This window comes from Eriocheir sinensis, unplaced genomic scaffold (genome assembly GCF_024679095.1).
Source record: "Eriocheir sinensis breed Jianghai 21 unplaced genomic scaffold, ASM2467909v1 Scaffold352, whole genome shotgun sequence".
Lineage (NCBI taxonomy): Eukaryota > Metazoa > Arthropoda > Malacostraca > Decapoda > Varunidae > Eriocheir > Eriocheir sinensis.
The window spans coordinates 297,932-320,000 of NW_026111668.1; the positions used below are offsets into that span (position 1 = coordinate 297,932).

The following is a 22,069-nucleotide window of genomic DNA, read 5'->3' on the forward strand; positions in this document are numbered from 1 at the left end:
CCTCCACCTAACGTAACCAAAACAATCCTAAGTAACCTTCCTACACGCGCTGATGAATTATTGACGCGGTAAAAGTAATACTCGTTCTTGTGCAGCGGGCGAGACTCCTAAGCTGTCGATACATTTGGGGTTTTCCGCGGTCCGCCCCTCCTTCAGCTTAACATAACTAAGCAAACCTAAGCTTGTCTTCCTACATACGCTGATATAGTATTGCTTAATGAGTGAGTCTTTTAATCTGGAGACACTAGTTAGCTTATCCGCGGCCCCTTTCACACCCTCTCCCTCTAACCTCCACCTAACGTAACCAAAACCATCCTAAGTAACTTTCCTCCACGCGCTGATGAATTATTGACGCGGTAAAAGTAATACTCGTTCTTGTACAGCGGGCGAGACTCCTAAGCTGTCGACACATTTTGGGCTTCTCCTCGTCTCTTCTGCCAGCAACCTAACACTACCAAAACTAACCTGAGCAACCTTCCAACACACGCCGATGAATTATGGCCGAGGAGGAAGTCAGACTCGTTTAGTGGGTGACTCTCTTAATCTGGAGACAATGGTTATCCTGTCCCCGTCCTCTCCCGTCAACGTAACATTACCAAAACAAACCTAATGTAATCTTCCTACACACACTGATGAATTATGGCCACGGTGGAACTAATACTTGTCTAGTGGGTCGCTCTATTCATCTGGGGACACTGGTTAGCTTGTCCGCAACCCCTTCCTCTCGACGTAACATAACCAAAACAAACAACCTAATCTTTCTTCATACACTGATTAATTACTATGACCTCGGTGGAAGTTGTATTCGTTTAGTGGGTGACTCTATTCATCCGGGGACACAATCTAGCTTGTCCGCGGCCAGTCTCCCCTCCATCTACGTTTAGTCAGCTTTTCCCTTCCTCTCGCCTACACTCGCTGATAAATAATGGAGTCTTTGAATGTGATAGTCGTGTAGGTTATCTTTTCCTTTCTCTCTGTCTGTCATTTCTCTCTCTCTCTCTCTCTCTCTCTCTCTCTCTCTCTCTCTCTCTCTCTCTCTCTCTCTCTCTCTCTCTCTCTCTCTCTCTCTCTCTCTCTTTATCTATATATCTATTTCTATATTCAAGTTCATAGCAATCTTTTCATCATTATCATCTTCATTATCACAAGTACGTATTCTCACCATTGCTTTTCATCACCATCACCACCACCACCATCATCACCATTACTATAGAACCTAGAACCGCTGAACGCCCTGAATTCCCACGACGTTTTCTTTTCATCGCGAGTCTTTGAGAGCAGGAGGAATGCCTTTTAATAATTCAGTAGACGATGTTTCCTCAAGACAAATTCCACGTGAAATAGCTTGGGTAGGAAGGGAGGAGGGATGGCAGGGAGAGAAGGGGGAAGATACGGCGGAAGGCAGAACGCTGTGGAGTGAGGAAGAGAAGGAGGGAGAAGGGAATGAAGGACGATAGAGTAAAGAAGAGGCAAAAGGAGGAAAAAGAAAAGCGTGAAATGAGAATGAAGAATAAAGAATGGCAGAATGAAAGAGAGAAGCAGGAAAGGCAAGGGTTTATGAGAATGAAGAAGGAGAAAGCAAAGAAGATGATGTAGGGAGACAGAGAGAGGAAGAAGAGAGGCATGAAATAAGAATGAAGAGTCAAGAAAGGCATAAGAAGGAAAGGAGGAGGAAGGAGCAGCAGAATGAAGGAGAGGGAGGGAAGCTGGACGGGCGGAAAGAGGAAAAAGGATGACAGATGCGAGGAAGATAGAAATAAAACGAGAGGAGGTTAAGGAAGGAGTTGCAAAAGAGGGAAAAAAGAGGAAACTGACTAGAGAGAGAGAGAGAGAGAGAGAGAGAGAGAGAGAGTAATGATAACGAATGTGTCTAATCCCTCTTATGGAGAAGTACTTACGAGTAGATGTAGTGAAATGTGATAGACTTTAACCGTAGAATTTTACCCTCAAGTACGGAAAGGAATAGGTGGCGAGAGAGAGCGAGGGGGGGGAGGGGGGGGGAAGGGGGGTAGAGTTTGAGGCCGGAGCGGGGCATTCTTCTTCTCCGCGTTCATACCTGGCTGCCCCGTGAGAGGTGGGTCGGCCAGGTGGAAGAGGTCACCAATGCGTCCCTTGTCCCGCCGCCTGACTCGCCTTGTGTTCGTGCGCCGCCCCGTTATTGTTGCTGTCATGACTTCTACTGTTGTTTTAATAGCTTTTTTTATTATTTTTCTTTATTATTATGATTATTATTACTATTATTCCTGGTGCGTTTTATTATTATTATTTTTTTGGCCTTTTATTCTTTATTAGTCATATTGTTGTTGTCATTATTTTTCTTATGTGCTGCCCTGAGCGTCAGTAGGCTTTCTTTGGAAGTCTCTTGGACGACCCCAGCCCATTGGTGGCGCAGCCGAATTTTATTTTATAATGGCTGCCGTGGTATATGACTTGCCTGGCCCATGCTGCCCCCGGTGCTCCTTTTGACCGAAATTGCTGAAGTTAGGGTTGATTGAAGATCTGGACAGCATGTGGGTAATCTTCCGACACTCGTGAGGGGTTGAAAAATCAGCGTGTTTCGGTGCGACCCAAACCCAGGTCCACGGGATCACTACGCCCGCACGCTGATCACTCGCTCACCGCCTCTGCATTATTATTAGTTAGTAAGTAGTAGTAATAGTAGTAGTAGTAGTAGTTCTAGTAGTAGTAGTAGTAGTAGTAGTAGTAGTAGTAGTAGCAGCAGTAGTAGTAATAGCAGTAGTAATAGTAGTAGTAGTAGTAGTAGTTAGTAGTAGTAGTAGTAGTAGTAGTAGTAGTAGTAGTAGTAATAGTAGTAGCAGCAGTAGTAGTAATAGCAGTAGTAGTAGTAGTAGTAGTAACAGCAGCAGCAGCAGCAGCAGCCTTGTAGAACAGCACCATTCTCCCTTTAACCAAGTTAGACACTTCCACATATGAAACTTTAACGACATCAAACTTTTCTCTCCTCAACGTACCTCACGAGAGAGAGAGAGAGAGAGAGAGAGAGAGAGAGAGAGAGAAGGCTATATATATATTTTTTTTATTTTCCGACGATGCTGAAACATTTTCAAACTGTCTGAGCACTTCCTCGCCACATCACGAAGGAGGGAGGAAGGAGGGGAGGAGGAAAGAGGGAAGAAGGGAGAAAATGGTGCATGAGGGAGGGAGAATTCTGCTTCCATGAACCGGAGGAAAGAACGGGAAAGGGAAGGACAGAAGCAAGGAAAGCATGGAGCATAAGGGAAGAAGAAGAGGAGAAGAGTAAAGGAAAGGGAAGAAAAGAAAAGGAAACGAAAAACACGAAAGAAAAGAAAGGTAGAGAGGAAGTTAAGGGAGGGAAGAAGGAATGAAGGAAGGACTACTGACTACGATAAGATAAGAAAACAGAAGAAAGAAAGAAAGGAGTAAGAGAGAAAAGAGATAATGAGGATAGCGGGAAAGGGCAATCCAACACCATTATCACAATCCTTTCACCATCACCACCATCACCACCACCACCACCATCACCACCACCACCACCACCACCACCACCACCACCACCATCACCACCACCATCTCTCGTTACTGCGAAAAACGAGTTATTTCCTGAGACCTGGAGGCACAACGCATCGACCACCTCCTCCTCCTCCTCCTCCTCCTCCTCCTCATCTTAGTTCTGGTTCTCTTTCTCCAGTCCTCTGTACTCGTCCTCCTCCTCCTCCTCCTCCTCCTCCTCCTCCTCATCTTAGTTCTGGTTCTCTTTCTCCAGTCCTCTGTACTCGTCCTCCTCCTCCTCCTCCTCCTCCTCCTCCTCATCTTAGTTCTGGTTCTCTTTCTCCAGTCCTCTGTACTCCTCCTCCTCCTCCTCCTCCTCCTCCTCCTCCTCCTCTTAGTTCTGGTTCTCTTTCTCCAGTCCTCTGTACTCCTCCTCCTCCTCCTCCTCCTCCTCCTCCTCATCTTAGTTCTGGTTCTCTTTCTCCAGTCCTCTGTACTCATCTTCGTCCTCCTCCTCCTCCTCCTCCTCCTCCTCCTCCTCATCTTAGTTCTGGTTCTCTTTCTCCAGTCCTCTGTACTCATCTTCGTCCTCCTCCTCCTCCTCCTCCTCCTCCTCCTCATCTTAGTTCTGGTTCTCTTTCTCCAGTCCTCTGTACTCATTCCTCCTCCTCCTCCTCCTCCTCATCTTAGTTCTGGTTCTCTTTCTCCAGTCCTCTGTACTCATCTTCGTCCTCCTCCTCCTCCTCCTCCTCCTCCTCCACATCTTAGTTCTGGTTCTCTTTCTCCAGTCCTCTGTACTCATCTTCGTCCTCCTCCTCCTCCTCCTCCTCCTCCTCATCTTAGTTCTGGTTCTCTTTCTCCAGTCCTCTGTACTCATCTTCGTCCTCCTCCTCCTCCTCCTCCTCCTCCTCATCTTAGTTCTGGTTCTCTTTCTCCAGTCCTCTGTACTCATCTTCGTCCTCCTCCTCCTCCTCCTCCTCCTCCTCATCTTAGTTCTGGTTCTCTTTCTCCAGTCCTCTGTACTCCTCGTCCTCCTCCTCCTCCTCATCTTAGTTCTGGTTCTCTTTCTCCAGACCTCTGTCCTCGTCCTCCTCCTCCTCCTCATCTTAGTTCAGGTTCTCTTTCTCCAGTCCTCTGGACTCCTCCTCCTCCTCCTCCTCCTCATCTTAGTTCTGGTTCTCTTTCTCCAGTCCTCTGTACTCCTCGTCCTCCTCCTCCTCCTCATCTTAGTTCTGGTTCTCTTTCTCCAGTCCTCTGTACTCCTCGTCCTCCTCCTCCTCCTCATCTTAGTTCTGGTTCTCTTTCTCCAGTCCTCTGTACTCCTCGTCCTCCTCCTCCTCCTCATCTTAGTTCTGGTTCTCTTTCTCCAGTCCTCTGTACTCATCTTCGTCCTCCTCCTCCTCCTCCTCCTCCTCCTCCTCCTTCTCTTAGTTCTGGTTCTCTTTCTCCAGTCCTCTGTACTCATCTTCGTCCTCCTCCTCCTCCTCCTCCTCCTCCTCCTCCTCCTCCTCCCCCTCCTCCTTCTCTTCCTCCTCCTTCCTCTTGTTCGTACTCTGCTATTCTTCCTCTTTCTCCTCCTGTTCTCTCTCCTCCACTTTGTTTTCTTCTTCTTCTTCTTCTCCTTCTCATCATCTTTCTCTTCCTTCTCTTTCTCCTACGGTTTTTAATCTTTTCTATTTTTTTTCTCTTTCTTTCCTTCTGTTCCTCTTTCTCTTCCTCCTTCTGTCCTCTCGCCTACATTTTATTTTCTTCTCCTGTTTGTATTTATTCTTTTATTTCTCATCTTCCTTCCTATTTCCTTTTATCCACTTTGTTTTCTTCTTTTTTATATATTCCTACTCTCTCTCTCTCTCTCTCTCTCTCTCTCTCTCTCTCTCTCTCTCTCTCTCTCTCTCTCTCTCTCTCTCTCTATCTCTATCTATCTCTCTATATATCTTTCTATCTATCTATTTATATATCTATCTTATCTCTACTGATCCTCCTCTTCCTGCAAAAACTACACACTCCTTATGGACAGCGACGCAGAGCAATGGCTTTTATTTGCTCCGCGGGTCACTGGAGCGCCGGACGAAGAGATTGAGTTACTAAACCAGACAGACTCGTTATAAGCTTTCTCTGGCCCCCTCCTCCATTTTTTTATTCCTTTATTTTGTTCAGATTTCACAACTCGTTTTTATTATTATTATTTTTTTGTCATACTGCTCCTCCTCCTCCTCCTCCTCCTCCTCCTCTTCTTATCTCTCTGGTTTTTATGATTCTTCCCCGTTTTTCTTCTTCTCCACCTCCTCTTTTTTTCTGCCTCTCCTCTTCCTTTCTATCCTCCTCTTCTCTCCTTCCTTTTCATCATCTTTTTGTTTCTCCTCTTCATTATTCTCTCCTTTCTCCTCTTTGTTTCACTCCCCCTTTTTCTCCTCCTCCATCGGTTTCCACGTTTTCTCCCTCTCCTTCTCCTCCTAATTCTGTTCCTTTTCCTCCTCCTGCATCTCCCCCTTCTCTTTCTTGTCCTCCTTCTGCTTCTCCTTCTGCTATTCCTCCTCTTCCCCCTCCTTCTGTTCTACTTAGTCTTCCTACTCTTACTCTTACCCCATCTCCTTCTGTTGCTCTCCTCCTCCTCCTCCTAATCCTCTTCGTCAGCTACACGGTCCCACCTCCTCTCACGGCACACTGAACTAATGAAAGGCAAGGCGGGCGTCAGCGTGTCACCTGCAGCATACATGAGCTAACTAATTAGGCTCCTCTATTGCCCTGACGTGAGGCGGCCGACACGTCCCCGAGAAGGCCAAGATAAGGGCACGAAGATAAGGGAAACAACCGCCCTTGTAAGAGGGATGTAAGAGCGACTGCCTTGAGATTAGCGAGAGAGAGAGAGAGAGAGAGAGAGAGAGAGAGAGAGAGAGAGAGTAGAGAAAGGGTGTTAGGGTGTCTTTTGGGAGGGGAGGAAAGGGGGATGTGTGTGTGTGTGTGTGTGTGTGTGTCAGGAACATGTGTTTGGGGAAGGCATGATAAGGTCTGCCTGTGTGTGTGTGTGTGTGTGTGTGTGTGTGTGTGTGTGTGTGTGTGTGTGTGTGTGTGTGTTAATTACAGACATTCCTTTAACAGGTCAAGCAAACAGAGCAAACAGACATTTCCTGACTCACAGACATCAAAACGGGTGTATATATGTATGAATATATGTATGTTTGTATGTATATGTGTATGAATCTATATACTCCAGATAGACAGACAGACAAGTAAGAGAGACAAGGAAACAGACGAGACAGACGAATTATCATAAATACTAATTACCAAACAAATAATATAAAAAAATACGAAAACAGACCATCAATGTATTCTGTTTCGACCACATACATCAAACACAGACACGGACAGACAGAAAGACCGACAAACACAGTCACCCACACCAAAGACCGACAAACACAGTCACCCACACCAAAGACCGACAAACACAGTCACCCACACCGAAGACCGACAAACACAGTCACCCACACCAAAGACCGACAAACACAGTCACCCACACCGAAGACCGACAAACACAGTCACCCACACCGAAGACCGACAAACACAGTCACCCACACCAAAGACCGACAAACACAGTCACCCACACCGAAGACCGACAAACACAGTCACCCACCAAAGACCGACAAACACAGTCCACCCACACCGAAGACCGACAAACACAGTCACCCACACCAAAGACCGACAAACACAGTCACCCACACCAAAGACCGACAAACACAGTCACCCACACCGAAGACCGACAAACACAGTCACCCACACCAAAGACCGACAAACACAGTCACCCACACCAAAGACCGACAAACACAGTCACCCACACCGAAGACCGACAAACACAGTCACCCACACCAAAGACCGACAAACACAGTCACCCACACCAAAGACAAACAAACACAGTCACCCACCGAAGACCGACAAACACAGTCACCCACACCAAAGACCAAACAAACAGTCACCAAACCAAAGACCGACAAACACAGTCACCCACACCAAAGACCGACAAACACAGTCACCCACACCGAAGACCGACAAACACAGTCACCCACACCAAAGACCGACAAACAAAGTCACCCACACCAAAGACCGACAAACACAGTCACCCACACCGAAGACCGACAAACACAGTCACCCACACCGAAGACCGACAAACACAGTCACCCACACCGAAGACCGACAAACACAGTCACCCACACCGAAGACCGACAAACACAGTCACCCACACCGAAGACCGACAAACACAGTCACCCACACCGAAGACCGACAAACAGTCACCCACACCGAAGACAAGCAAACAGAACGAGAGAAAATAAGCAAGACATGAAAGGAACCACCGTCTCAGTTTGCTTCCAGATCACAAAACGTATATATATAACACTTAAGTGGGAGGGCAAGTGAAGAGAGACAGAGATGGAATACGAAAATAAATAAAAGAAAATAAGAAATAAGCATTACCTCATACAAAGAAAGAGATGAAGACAGACAGACAGACAGACAATGAATGAATGATTGATAGAACGAACGATTGAATGAGTGATAGAGCAAATGAATGAATAATAGAAATAAAGAAAGGAAGACCGACAGATAGAACGAAGGAATGAATGAATTATACAAGGAAGGGATGAATACGAAAAACAAGAACCAGTCGAGCAAAATCAAAAGGGGTGACTCCGGCAAATCTTAGCAATGCCTTGTCTCTTTCGCGTTTTGTACATCTTTAACTCTATCTAACTAACTAACGAAGGAATGAATGAATATGAGGAACAAGAACCAGGCGAGCAAAATCAAAAGGGGTGACTCGGGCAAATCATATCAGTGCCTTTTCTCTTTCGCGTTTTGTACCTCTTTAACTATATCTAACTAACTGACTAACTAACTAACTAACGAAGGAAGGAATTATAGAAAGCATGAATGAGCACGAGCAACATGAACCAGGCGAGCAAAATCAAAGGGGGTGACTCGGGCAAATCTTCGCAGCGCGCCTCGTCGTGCTGGAAGCCTCGCCGGGACATGAAAGGCTTCTCTGCTCTAATTAACCTTCGCCTCGTCTCCTCTAATGGCGCGGCGATGTCCGGGGCTCTTGAGGGCGGACGAGGCGGCCCTTCCCGACACTCGTGAGGCGCGTGAGGGGCTGCAGGAGGCTCGGCAGGCGTGGAAGAGGCCGGGAGAGGCGAGGGGGGCTGAAGGACGAGGAAAAGAGGTCTGGGAGCCACGGGATAACACACGGAAGCTTAAAGACACATGATGGGTTTAAGATGAAGACACAGAAGACTTAGAAAAGGACATAGAAGAAAACACAGAAGACTTAGAAAGGAGCATACAAGACAGAAGACTCAGAGAACGACACAGAAGACATAGAAAAGGACATAGAAGACTTAGGAAAGGACATAGAAGACACAGACCACTTAGAAAATAACACAGAAGGCTAGCACACAAAGACGAAGACCCAGAACATCGCTTTAAGACACAGAGGATGGTCAGGGAAGACGAATGCACGCTTTAAACGGCCGAAAGAGAGGCACATGACCTACAGTAGAGGTTCAGAACGTAAGGAATGACACTACCGAGCTTAGTAAGGCAGGAGAGCGGAAACACGGCAGCTTCAAGAGGCGCGGAAAGGCACATGGCAACTTTGAAGGGATGCAGAATAGGCTGTCATCGGCTGAAAAAAAGGCACAGGCGTTACCGTAGAGACGTCAACGTACGGGAGTGTGTCTCAAAGCTTAAGAAAGGGAAGAGAGGAAACACGGCGGCTTCAAGAGGGGCGGGAAGGGACTTGGTAACTTTGAAGGGATTGCACAAGAGGCTTAGAAGTTTTATACCGCATGGACGAGGGAATAGGAGAAGATATGAAAGGTTTGAAAGCACAGAAGCGCTTTGTCAAGTTTTACAAGGCGATGGAGGAAGTATACGAGCTTCAAGACATACAAGAAGTGATCTGGCGGCTCTGAAAGGCTTGCCAAGAGACGAGGTGGCTCTGTAACACGTGTAACCAAGATTTCGGAGGCATTTAAAGTTTAAGAGGACATGGGAAAGCATTTTTGAGGCGTTGAAAGACTTGCGAAGAGACATAGTGACTTATGAATCAGATATGGAGGGAAAAGGTCAGGGAGGCATCTTGAAGTTTCAGAAGACACGGAAAAGCATTAGAAGCCACGGTATGAAACAATAAAAGCCTTCAAAGACACGCGAGGAAACATAGAAGCTGCGAAAAGGCATAAACAATAATATATGAACTTTAAAAGACGTAAGAAGAATGCATTTTTAAACACTAGAGAGCACAGCAAGAAATAAGAAGCTTTTAAAGACTCGTGAGGAAACATGGAAGCTTGAAATGGTACAGGAAAGGAAATATAAGCTTTGAAACGCATAAGAAGAAACAGAAGCTTTAAAAGGAGTAAGAGGAAAATACATGAGCTTTAAAAGGCATAGAAGAAAAATATGACCTTAGCGAGCTTTTATTTTATTATTTTTTTCCTTTGAGCTGCTTCCTTGCAGTAAAAAAGAAAGGCATAGAGAGAAAGACAGAAGCTTTAAAAGGCATAAAAGAAAACATGTGAGCTCTGGAAGGCGCAAGAAGAAACCCTGGAGCTTAGCAATTTTTTTTCCATTGAGTTTCTTCATTTTTTACAGAAGAGAAAGCCATAGCAAGAGACAGAGAAGCTTTAAAAGGCATAGAAGAAAACATATGAGCTCTGGAAAACATAGAAAAAAACATATGATCGCTGTTTTTTTCTCCAGCTGCTTCCTTTGCAGTAAAAACGAAAGGCATAAGAATTAACGGAAAGGCTCTAAAACGCATAGAAGAGAACATACGAGCTCCAGGAGGCGCAAGAAGAAACCCTGCTAGAGTTTTAGAGGAGTTGGCAAGAGGCGCGGGACGTGTGGAAGAAGCGGGGCGGGGCGGGGCGGCGTGGGAGCCCAGGTGTGCGGGGCCGCGAGATGAGCCGGCAGGTGCGTGACTCCCAGCGGCCGACTGCTCCGCCGCTCATTGTCGCGGGAAAGTCAAGTGGCGAGGCGATATACAAGACGTGTAGGGAGGCGCCGGCTGCTCCATGGGCCTTCCTGCCTTCCTTCCTGCCTGCCCGCCCTTGAAACCTGGTGCTGGCTGTGTCCCATTCAGCGTGTGCATGTGTGTGTATGTGTGGGCGTGGGTGGGTGGGTTGGTGGGTACATGTAATTCCCTGCACGTGCCGACCGCCAGCCCTTACCTTCCCTCCTTCCGTCCTTCCTTCCCTCACTCGCTCGGTGCAAATTTTCGCGTTCGCTGTTCCCATTTAGTCTTCGCGTGTTATTACTTTCCTCCCTTTTCAGACGCTTTTCATAACGTTTTCATCCGCCGTTTTCAGACCATTTTCATATCCTCGCTGTCTGCCGCCGCGCCCCGCCTTTTAAATCTGGTCTCGCTACCCCATTCACTGCTGCTGCTCCGTGTTATTATGCCCCTCACGCCTTAGGATCCGTCCCGATGCTACACTCCCTTCGTCTCCTAAGAGTTTACATAAGTCACTCCTATAGATTAAGGGCTGAATCCTATGCACTGGTTTTCTCATGTTAAATCTCGCCTCGACTGCTACCACCATGCACTAACGCTCATATCACAAACCCAAGACTCCCTCCGTTTCTTAAGTTTATATGAGTTACTTCTATAGATTAATGGCAGCTTCCCATACATAAGTTTTCTCTCTAGTAATAGTATGGCCCAAATAGACAAGGAAAAGAGTAATTAGAAGCGACGTACATCTTTAAGCTGTATCCCACAACATTTATTTCCATTATTATTACATTAGAAGAAAAGTAGGAAAGAAAAGATAAGAAAAAATAATAATTGCAAGTAAAGAACCTATATTAAATTATATCTCGCGTTATATAATTTTTTTTTGTTCCAGATTTTTTTATATATATTTCAATGACAACCTTTAAATTTTTGTATAGGTAATATTTGCCTCGTTCCTTGTTAACTATCACTAACTATGTCTAACTAACTAAATAACTATCCCACAACATTTACTCACATTTTTATCCCAGTTTTGTTTTATGTATTTCAATTACAACGCATGGGAGGTGCAGTATAAAGCTCTATCCAGTTTTTGTATTGGAAATGTTCGCTTCGTTCCCTGGTAACCCGCGGCGAGCAGGCTGACGCGGCGGGCGGCTGGAGGGAGGCGGGAGGCGACTGGAAGCAATGATGGGAAAGAGAGTGAAATAGTTGCCACCGCGGTATTACCAAGAAGTGAGGGATTAAATTCGTTACTTTGAAGGCACGTCGGTCCACAACGGGAACAGTTTGGAATGTGGTTTACTTGCTGTTTGATTCCTCCTCTGAATCACACTTACATTATATCATATTAAACTTATTCTTTATTTACTTGTTTATTTATCTAACATTATACTCTTTCTCTCACTATAGGAAATTACCAAGCTTCGTTTTCCGTACCTTAAAGCAACATTTTATTACAGGGGGTCGCGGAATACGTTTCAAATCCTTCAATTTTCTTCGCCATTCACGAATTTCAATACCGGCAAAATTCCTCTTCCTTCCAGCCCACGGGGAGGAGGAGGAGGAGGAGGAGGAGGAGTTGGTGGTGATGATGGAGAAGGAGGGAAAGGAGGAGAAAGAGGAGGAGGAGGAGGAGGAGTAGCAGGTGGCGGAGGAGAGAGAGAGAGAGAGAGAGAGAGAGAGAGAGAGAGAGAGAGAGAGAGAGAGAGAGCACGCCTAGAACTGCTTGTATAATTATCAACTAAACTACCTATCAAGTGAAACATTCGGGCAATTTGACAAGGCTGGGAGAACTGGTTTTTTTTATGTGTGTGTGTGTGTGTGTGTGTGTGTGTGTGTGTGTGTGTGTGTGTGTGTGTGTGTGTGTGTGTGTTCTCTTTCCTTCCCTTCCTCCCCTCTCTCGCCTTTGCAAAACACCTTGTTGAATACTTAAACCTCTTGTATAGCGAAGTAACGCAACTCAAAACATACTTAACGTTATTTCAGAATGCCGAGAAAGATGTTATTTTGTTTCAATTTTCGTTCTTATGCTCTTTCTCCTATGCGAATCACCTTGTCGAATACTTAAGTCTCTTTTATATAGGAGGAACGTAACTCTTAACATGCTTAGACTTACTTCAAAATGCCGTGAGAGTTGTTCTTCTGTTACTTCCCTCTCTTCCTTTCCTCTCCTCTGCCACCTCTCCAAAATGGATATAGATAAAGTTAAAGGCTCTGTCTGTGAGGAAGAAGAGAGAGAATTGGAAGAGTATATCTGTGTTTCATACGAGGACATTGGCAAACCCTTAAGACTCATAACATAACCATAAAATCACATTCACTTCAAACAATTTATAGGAAAGATACTGATGTTCCAGAGCTCTATGTCTGTCGGGATATAAATAGAGTAGGGCGGTTATAAGTATGTTTTTAGGATGGCCTCGTCAATCATTGAGGCCATCTGGCAGAGTGGATTGGACGGCCGAGATAAAGTGGTCGGCGGCAAATCTAATTCACTCAGATGTAATATTAGTCGAGTTCCTTCAAATAAATCAAGTTACCTTACCTGAGATTGAAGGTGGTCCACTCTCTCTCTCTCTCTCTCTCAACAAACACGTAACCGTGATCCCGCAAGTACCACCACCTCTAGTACCAGGCCTCTAGATAACTTAAAAATCCTTAGTTTCAATGCGCGTAGCCTAAGAAACAAATTTGATGAACTGAGATGTCTTGCTTTAACAGAAAATTTTGACATAATTGCTATAACCGAAACATTTATCGACACCACAAATATTGATTTAAGTTCCGAATACAACATAGATGGCTACAGACTCTTCAACAAAGATCGTGTAAACCGTAGAGGCGGTGGCGTCGCCCTTTATGTCAAAAGCTATTTGCAACCCACTGACAAAACACCGGGAAACAGTAACGTTGAACATTTGTGCGTGCGAGTAAACATTGCAAAAGTCAACTTAAATATATCTGTCACCTACAGACCTCCCGGGCAATCACTCGATGACGACCTTGAAATGTACAGCGTCTTAAGGCAGTCACTTAATAACAGCGACTCACTGATATTAGGAGACTTTAACCTCCCCATTTCGACTGGGCGACACTGTCAGGTACAGAAGGCGAGTCACATAGAATGATCGAATATCTAGAAGAAAATTATCTAAGCCAAATGGTTTCTGAGCCAACTCGACAAAATAATATACTCGACCTTGTTATAACGACCCAAGATAACCTAATCAGTAGTGTCACGGTAGGAGAACACCTCGGTTCTTGCGATCATAAATTAGTGCGCGTCGACATTAAAGCTCAATCATCAGTGACTGAAAACAAAGTAAAGGTGCCCAATTTCAAAAGAGCTAACTTCGTAGAAATCCGACAAAACTAACAGAAATACAACTATCAGATGACGGCAACGTAGAGGAAGCCTGGCTAAGCCTTAAAATCACTTACTCACTCAGCAGAACACATTCGTCCCCTTGTGCGAGAAGCGAATTAACACTAATAAAAGCCCACCGTGGTTTAATAGCGAAATTAAACAATCAGTCAATGAGAGAAAATTGTTTTACAGGTTAAAGAAAGAACAAAGCACGCCATAAAACATTAGACTTTATAATGATGCCAGGCGACGAGTAAAAAGACTAGTAGGTCAGGCAAAGCGTAGATACGAAGAAAATATTGCAGCCAACTGTAAAAATAATCCGAAATCTTTCTTCAGTTACATAAACAACAGAAAGGCGATCAAAAGTGGTATTGGACCTTTAACAAACAGCGACGGTGCACTAGTGACTGACAGCCAACACATTGCAAACCTCTTAAACAATTACTTTTCCTCGGTGTTTAATACTAACAGTCTTCCTCTCGCTACCACCAACACCAGTACTATTGTAAATCTCGAGCATGCATTGCCTAATTTTGAAATAACAACCGATGAAGTCCTTAAAGCTCTCCATTCACTTAAAACAAATAAAAGTCCTGGACCTGACAAAGTATATCCAACTCTGCTGAAAGAAACAAAGAGCGAAATACTCTCCTCCCTCACAACCGTATTCAATATGTCCTTGCGACAAGGCATCGTCCCTCCAGATTGGAAAAAGGCTAACGTGACACCGATTTTCAAGAAAGGAGACAAAAAAGTACCAGGTAATTACAGGCCCATTAGTCTAACTTCGGTTGTAGGTAAGCTACTTGAGGGCATAATTAGAGACAAAATTGTGAATTACCTTGAAAGCCACTCATTGATTGGGGACTCACAACATGGCTTCCGAAACAAAAGATCCTGCCTATCAAACCTATTAACCTTTTATAACGACCTCTTCACTGTTTATGACGTAACCAAATCACTGGACGTAGTCTATCTTGATTTCCAGAAAGCGTTTGATAAAGTCCCGCATCATAAATTACTTTACAAATTAAAGCAAATAGGTATTGACGGTCAAGTAAACCAATGGATCGCGAATTGGTTGAGCAACAGACAACAAAGAGTAGTGATTGACGGATTTAACTCAGAGTGGGCGCCTGTCACTAGTGGCGTCCCTCAGGGCTCGGTCCTTGGCCCAGTGCTCTTCATTATTTACATCAACGACGTGGATGTTGGACTCAATAACCGCATTAGTAAATTTGCAGACGACACAAAGATTGGCAACTCGGTTCTCACTGACGAAGACAGGCAAAGCCTCCAAGAGGATTTGCACAAAATTTCAGCTTGGTCGGATAGATGGGAGATGCCCTTTAACGTAGACAAGTGCCAGGTCCTTCAAGTTGGAACGAGGAATAAGAAGTTCGAATACGAAATGCGCGGCGTTAAACTCAAAAGCGTTCAATGCGTCAAAGACTTGGGGGTCAAAATCGCGTCAAACCTCAAATTCTCACAGCAATGCATCGATGCAGCAAATAAAGCGAACAGAATGTTGGGCTTCATTAAAAGAAACTTTGTATTCAAGAATAAAGATGTAATACTCCCGCTCTACAACAGTTTAGTCAGACCCCACTTGGAATATGCGGTACAGTTTTGGTCTCCCCACCATGCAAAGGATATTGCTAAATTAGAAGGTGTTCAGCGTCGGGCAACGAAAATGATCCCTCCTTGCGCAACAAATCCTACGAAGAAAGGCTTTCTACCCTTAACATGTTCTCTCTTGAGAAACGTCGCCTCCGAGGAAAACTGATCGAATGTTTTAAAATACTTAATGGTTTCACGAATGTAGACAGATCAACATTGTTTATGATCGATGACACTTTGCGCACGAGGAACAATGGCGTAAAACTCAGATGTAGACAAGTAAATTCAGACTGCACCAAATTTTTCTTCACCAACGTTGTAGTGCGAGAATGGAATAAGCTTCCACCGTCAGTGGTCCAGTGTAACACGATTGACTCCTTCAAAAATAAGCTCGACCGTCACTTCCTTCAACTTAATATCAACTAGAGTAGAAATGCAACGTTTTGGAGTCTTCTGATTAATGTAAAATCACTTAGGTTTAAGGACAGACCACCAAGTCTGGACCATGGGGTCTGTGTGGTCTGACTTTCTATGTAAATCTATGTAAATCTCTCTCTCTCTCTCTCTCTCTCTCTCTCTCTCTCTCTCTCTCTCTCTCTCTCTCTCCAAATATCCCTTCACACACACACACACACACACACACACACACACATACACGAAGTAAAATTATTGTTCCCTTTCGATTTGCGTGTACGAATTCGTTGTACGTGTTTGGTGTATATCGCAAAACGCATCAATATATATATTTTTATTTTATTTGCCAAAGTGAATATTAATACCGATATATCTCTTTACACCTCTTGCGTCAGTGTTATATGTACGGTATTCTTTGTATTCTTTGTATTGTTATTATTTTTTAGTATTATTAGAGAGAGAGAGAGAGAGAGAGAGAGAGAGAGAGAGAGAGAGAGAGAGAGAGAGAGAGAGAGAGAGAGAGAGAGAGAGAGAGAGAGAGAGAGAGAGACTGAAAAAAAAGGAAAAATATGGGTAACAATAACAGTGAAAAAAATATCAGACCAAAAAACAAAAAAGTAAACAAAAGAAATACGAAAAAACTAGAAATAAAGGAAAAGATAAAAAAAAATATCCCGGAGCGCTCTGAACGTTTCCCACCACCACTATCACCACCACCACCATCATCATCATCATCATCATCATCCTCTTTACCTATAACTAACTAACTATATCTAACTAATTAACTAACTAACTATCTGTAACTAACTGACTAACTAACTGTACTCCCACTTTATTTATTTCCATTTTTATTTCAATGTTTTCTATGTGCTTCATTTACAAGGCATAGGAAGTGCAATACTAATCTCTTTCCCGTTGTGTACATCTTTAAGTATATCTAACTACCTAACTAACTAACTGACTAACTAACTATACTCCCACTTTATTTATTTCCATTTTTATTTCAATGTTTTCTATGTGTTTCAGTTACAAGGCATAGGAGGTGCAATATCTAAGTACCTAACTAACTAACTATATTCCCACATAATTTATTTCCATTTTTATTTCAATGTTTTCTATGTACTTCAGTTACAAGGAATAGGAGGTGTCATATTAATCTCTTTCTCGTTGTTTTGTATTTCTATCTCTAAGTAACTAAATAACCAACTAAATAACTATGTACCACAACGTTTATTTCTATTTCTATTCCAGTAATTTTTTTCATATTTTTCAATTTCAACGCAAAAGAGGTGCAATATAAACCTCCTCCCCGTATTTTTGTATTTCTATCTCTAAGTAACTAAATAACCAACTAAATAACTTTACCACAACGTTTATTTCTACTTGCATTCCGGTAATTTTTTCATATGTTTCAATTTCAACGCATTGCAGGTGCCATATAAACCTCCTCCCCGTTTTTTGTGTAGGAAATGTTCGCCTCGCTCACTAGTAACCCTCGCATCATCGTCAGCAGCGGAGGCCGTAGGAGAGACGGACACGGCGCTGGATTACTTCAGGATTTGTGGGCAAGACTTAGCCACGCCACGCCTGTCCCTAATCCCCGGCAACATGTTCCCCGCCTCGCCCTCCTCACGGGGATTACTTCAGGAGGAGCAGGAGGAGGAGATGGGAGGTGGAAGAGGTGGAGAAAGGTGATGGCTGGGTGACGGGAAGGGTAGGAGGAGGTGATGGGAGGTGGTAGCTGGAAGAGGAGGAGGAGGAGGAGGAGGGGAATGGAGGTGGAAGAGGAAGAGAAAGGGAAAGAAAAGGAGGAGAATGAAGGGGAAGTAACAGATGGGAAATTTGAAATGGGAAAAAGAAAGGAGAAAATGAAGTTGAGAAAGGAATGGTAGAAAGGAGATGGAAGAGGAGAAGAGAGGAGATAGCTAGACAAAGAGGAAGGGGGAAGAGGAGGAGGAAGAAGGAGAAATGTTAGGTATGAATTTGGAAACAGGAAGAGGAGGAAAAATATAGATGGTTGAGTGAGAGAGATGAGGAAGATAACGAGGAGGATGAAGATAGGAAAATGATAGAGATTTGGAAAGAGGACGAAAGAGGAGGAGGAGGAAAAGAGGGGGGGAACTAGGTAACATGTTTCTGACAAGCCGAGTGAAAGCCGAGGTCACGCGAGACAGAAATTAAGAGTCGAGATTTATGTTTTACTAAGCTGATTCTGTTTTGTTATTTATCAAAGTATTGTTGTTTAGCAGGAGATTGCCTAGCGTTCATTTTTACAGATTTTTACATCTTATTTTTTCACTTTTCTACTTATTTCTACTTTTATACTTATTTTCTACTTATTATGCATCGATTATTCATTTTTTTCTCCATTTTTTCTACTTTTCTACATAATTTCTACGTGTTATGCATCGATTTTTTCATTTTATTCTCCCTTTTTTCTACTTTTTTCTACTTGTTTTTACTTTTTTACTTATTTTCTACTTATTATCCATCGATCTTTATTTCAGTTTCCTTTTTTTCTACTTATTTTTACTTTTCTACTTATTAGCATCGATTTTTAGTCTTATTTTCGTTTTTTTTTCTACTTAATTTTACTTTTCTACTTAATTTCTACTTATTACGCATCGATTTTTCATTTAGTTTCCTTTTTTCTACTTATTTTTACTTCTGTACTTATTTTTCTACTTACAATGCATCGGTTTCATTTTATTTTCCCTTTATTTCTACTTATTTCTACATATTTTTACTTTTCTACTTAATTTCTACTTATTATGCATCGATTTTTAATTTTTTGTTGTATTTTTTTAGTATATAATGAATTTTGGGGGACACTTTTATATATTTTTAACAAGATAATATATTGTTGTAAGTTTAATTTAATGATACTTGTGTTTTTTACAAGATAATATATTGTTGTAAGTTTAATTTAATGATACTTGTGTTTTTTACAAGATAATATGGTGTTGTAAGTTTAATTTAATGATACTTGTGATTTCTACAAGATAATATAGTGTTGTAAGTTTAATTTAATGATACTTGTGTTTTCTACAAGATAATATATTGTTGTAAGTTTAATTTAATGATACTTGTGTTTTTTACAATATAGCGTTGTAAGTTTAATTTAATGATACTTGTGTTTTTTACAAGATAATATGGTGTTGTAAGTTTAATTTAATGATACTTGTGTTTTTTACAATATAGTGTTGTAAGTTTAATTTAATAATACTTGTGTTTTTTACAAGATAATATAGTGTTATCGTTTAATTTCAAGATGCTGCTTCTTTTAATAGCTTATATTTGTGTGACATCTTTCACCTGAAGCCTATCATTAAGATCTACGTTTTTCCCCCTTTCAGAACGCACCCGTCATTAGGTAAGTACAGACTTTCATTATTCCTCCTCCCTTCCCCTTCTTTTCCACTTTCTCCCTACCCCTTTCCTTCCCTCTTCCACTTTCTTCGTCGATTATTCTCCTTTTCCTTCCCGCCTCCTTCCTCCCTCCCGTCTCTTCTCGCCGTCCCATCGTCCTCGCCTCTCCCGCCGTTCAATGCGCCAACACGGTCCTTTCCGCCGCTGTCCATCACGCCGGAAGCCCACTTGTATAAATGGACCCAAAAAATGCTGAATCTGGTATTAAATCCGAATATTAGATGATTTTTGGGGGGAGGGGGGCATGGGTTTGTGTGGGGCGGGGATGTGTGTGTGTGTGTGTGTGTGTGTGTGTGTGTGTGTGTGTGTGTGTGTGCTTGCTAAATCCTCCCCTCCTTTAATCCCTCCATCCCTCCCTTCCCTCTGTCTCTTTCTCTCCATTCTTTGCTCCCTCGCTTCTATCCCTGCCTCTCTCTCTCTCTCTCTCTCTCTCTCTCTCTCTCTCTCTCTCTCTCTCTCTCTCTCTCTCTCTCTCTCTCTCTCTCTCTCTCTCTCTCTCTCTCTCTCTCTCTCTCTTTTCTCCCCTCTCTCTCCCTCTCTCTCTCTCTCTCTCCTCCGTGTTAATCTTTCCTCCCTTCCTGCTGCAAATAATCCCTACAGCTTCTCCAGTGTGTTCTATTTTTCCTCCCTTTCCTCCTACATTTTTCCTCCCTTTTCCTCCTCTTTTTTTCTCTTTATTCACTGTTCCATTTCCTTCCTTTTTTTCCTTCTTTCTTTCATCCTCCTTTTCCTCTTTGTTTCATTGCTTCCCTTTCTTCTCCTTCACTTCTTTTCCTCCTCTTTTAAAATCTTCTTTGGTTCCTTACTTCCTCATTTCCTTAATTCTTCCTTCCTTCTCCTCACTCTAACATTTTCTTCCTCTTTCCTTCCTTCCTTCTACTTTCCTCCTTTTCACATCCTCTCCTTCCTTCCATCTCCTAAAACCGCTTTCCTTCCCTACTTTTGTCCCTCCCATTTACCTCCCTTCCCCTTCCTTGTGTTCTGTTTCCCTCCCTTCCCTCCCTTCCCTTCCTCCCTTCCGGCATGTTCCCTCATCCCTTCCCTTTCTCTAACCATATCATTTGTTTTCCTTCCCTCCCTCCCCCTCCCTCCCGGACTCTGCCGCCATCCCTTTATCCCCTCTTCCCTCTTTCCCGTTCTCTTTCTGTTCTCTCCCCCTCCCTCTCTCTCATCAGCCCGTGCCTCTCTCCCCTCCCCTTATCTCTTTATCCTTCTTCATGCCTCCCCTTCCTTCCTCCCTCTCACATCATCCCTTGCCTCTCTTCTATCCCCTCCCCCTTATCTCTTTATCCCTCCTCTGCTCTCCATCCCCTTTCTCTCTCTCTCCTTCCCCTCCCTGGTTCTAATTCTCTCTCCCTTTCCTTCCCTCCCTGCCTACTCCTTCCCCTTTTTCCTTCCCTCTCTCCCATCTCTCCCTCTCTTTCTCCCTCTCCATACATCCCTCCTTTCTCCCTCCCTAACCTTCCCCTTCTCTCCCTCTTCTTCCTCCATGTCCCCCATCCTCTCATCCCTACCTTCCCCATCTCCTCCCTCCATCATACCTCCTACCTCCAGAACCTTCCCTCCCTACCTCCCTCCCACTCCTTCCCCTCCATATACCCCTCATTCCACCCTAGCTAACCTTCCCCTTCTTCCCCTCTCTCCCTCCCATAGTACAGTATCTCCCTTCCTCCCCCTCTTTCTCCCCTCCTCCCCCTCCATATAGCCATCCACCCCCAGTACAGTACCTCCCTGCTCCCCCCCTGCGCCCCCATCCCTCGGTACAGTGGCACATGCTTCTCGCGCCCCAGTTAAAGGTTAGAGAGTAGGGCGAGCGAGTATGTATCGATTTTTGACCACAAACCAACTAGTGGTGTGAGACGCGGCGCGTGGACCCGCCTTGTGTTTGGCGAGGCAGCGTGAAGGGAGGCCCAGTGACAGCGTGGAATGAGCACTGAGGACACGAAAGACAGAAGGGAAGGAGGAGCAGGAAAGGGAAGGGAAACAAAAATAAGGATGGGATGAGAAGGAGAGAAGGAAAAGTAGGAAGGAGAGGACAGCAGGGCGTTGAAAAGGGACAGTGGAAGAAGACAGAAGGGAAGGAGGAGCAGGAAAGGGAAGGGAAACAAATATAAGGATGGGATGAGAAGGAGAGAAGGAAAAGTGGGAAGGAGAGGACAGCAGGGCGTTGAAAAGGGACAGTGGAAGAAGACAGAAGGGAAGGAGGAGCAGGAAAGGGAAGGGAAACAAATATAAGCATGGGAGGAAAAGGAAAAGTGGGAAGGAGAGGACAGCAGGGCGTTGAAAAGGACAGTGGAGGAAGAGAGAAAGGAAGGAGTGAGGGAACGAAGGGAGGAAAACAAGGAAAGGGACAGTAGAGAAAGACAGAAGGGAATGGGCGCTGAGGACACAACAGAGGGCGCTGAGGAGGGACAAGAGGAAGACAGGAGAAAAAAGGGAGGTAGACTAGGAAAACACAGACAGCTGGAGAACAAGTGAAGAGCGGGAAAGGAGAGGATAAGAGAAAGATAAGAACTGACCGAGCTTTGTTTAGAAAAGTGACTGAGTAGAAGGAAACAGTAGGAAGGGGAGAGCAGGGAAGGAAAACAAATAAAAAGGGCAGGAGAAAAACAAGGAAAAGGACAGTAGAGAAAGACAGAAGGGAAGCCAGGGTGACGGCGTGGAATGGGCCGCTGAGGACACGACAGGAGGGCGCTGAAGAAAGACAGAAGGGAAGGGAGAGAAGCGGGAAAGGGAAGGGAAACAAATAAAAG

General features: G+C 44.0%; 1 protein-coding gene across 1 annotated transcript; it reads left to right on the top strand.

Annotated features, from left to right (window-relative positions):
- Positions 1 to 6,453: 6,453 nt before the first annotated feature.
- On the top strand, positions 6,454 to 7,796 carry LOC126991873 (putative uncharacterized protein DDB_G0290521). The gene is made up of 2 exons (XM_050850520.1): positions 6,454 to 6,457; positions 6,892 to 7,796. Exons 1-2 carry the CDS (start codon positions 6,454 to 6,456, stop codon positions 7,794 to 7,796), a joined length of 909 nt encoding a protein of 302 aa, XP_050706477.1.
- The last annotated feature ends 14,273 nt before the right edge of the window (positions 7,797 to 22,069 follow it).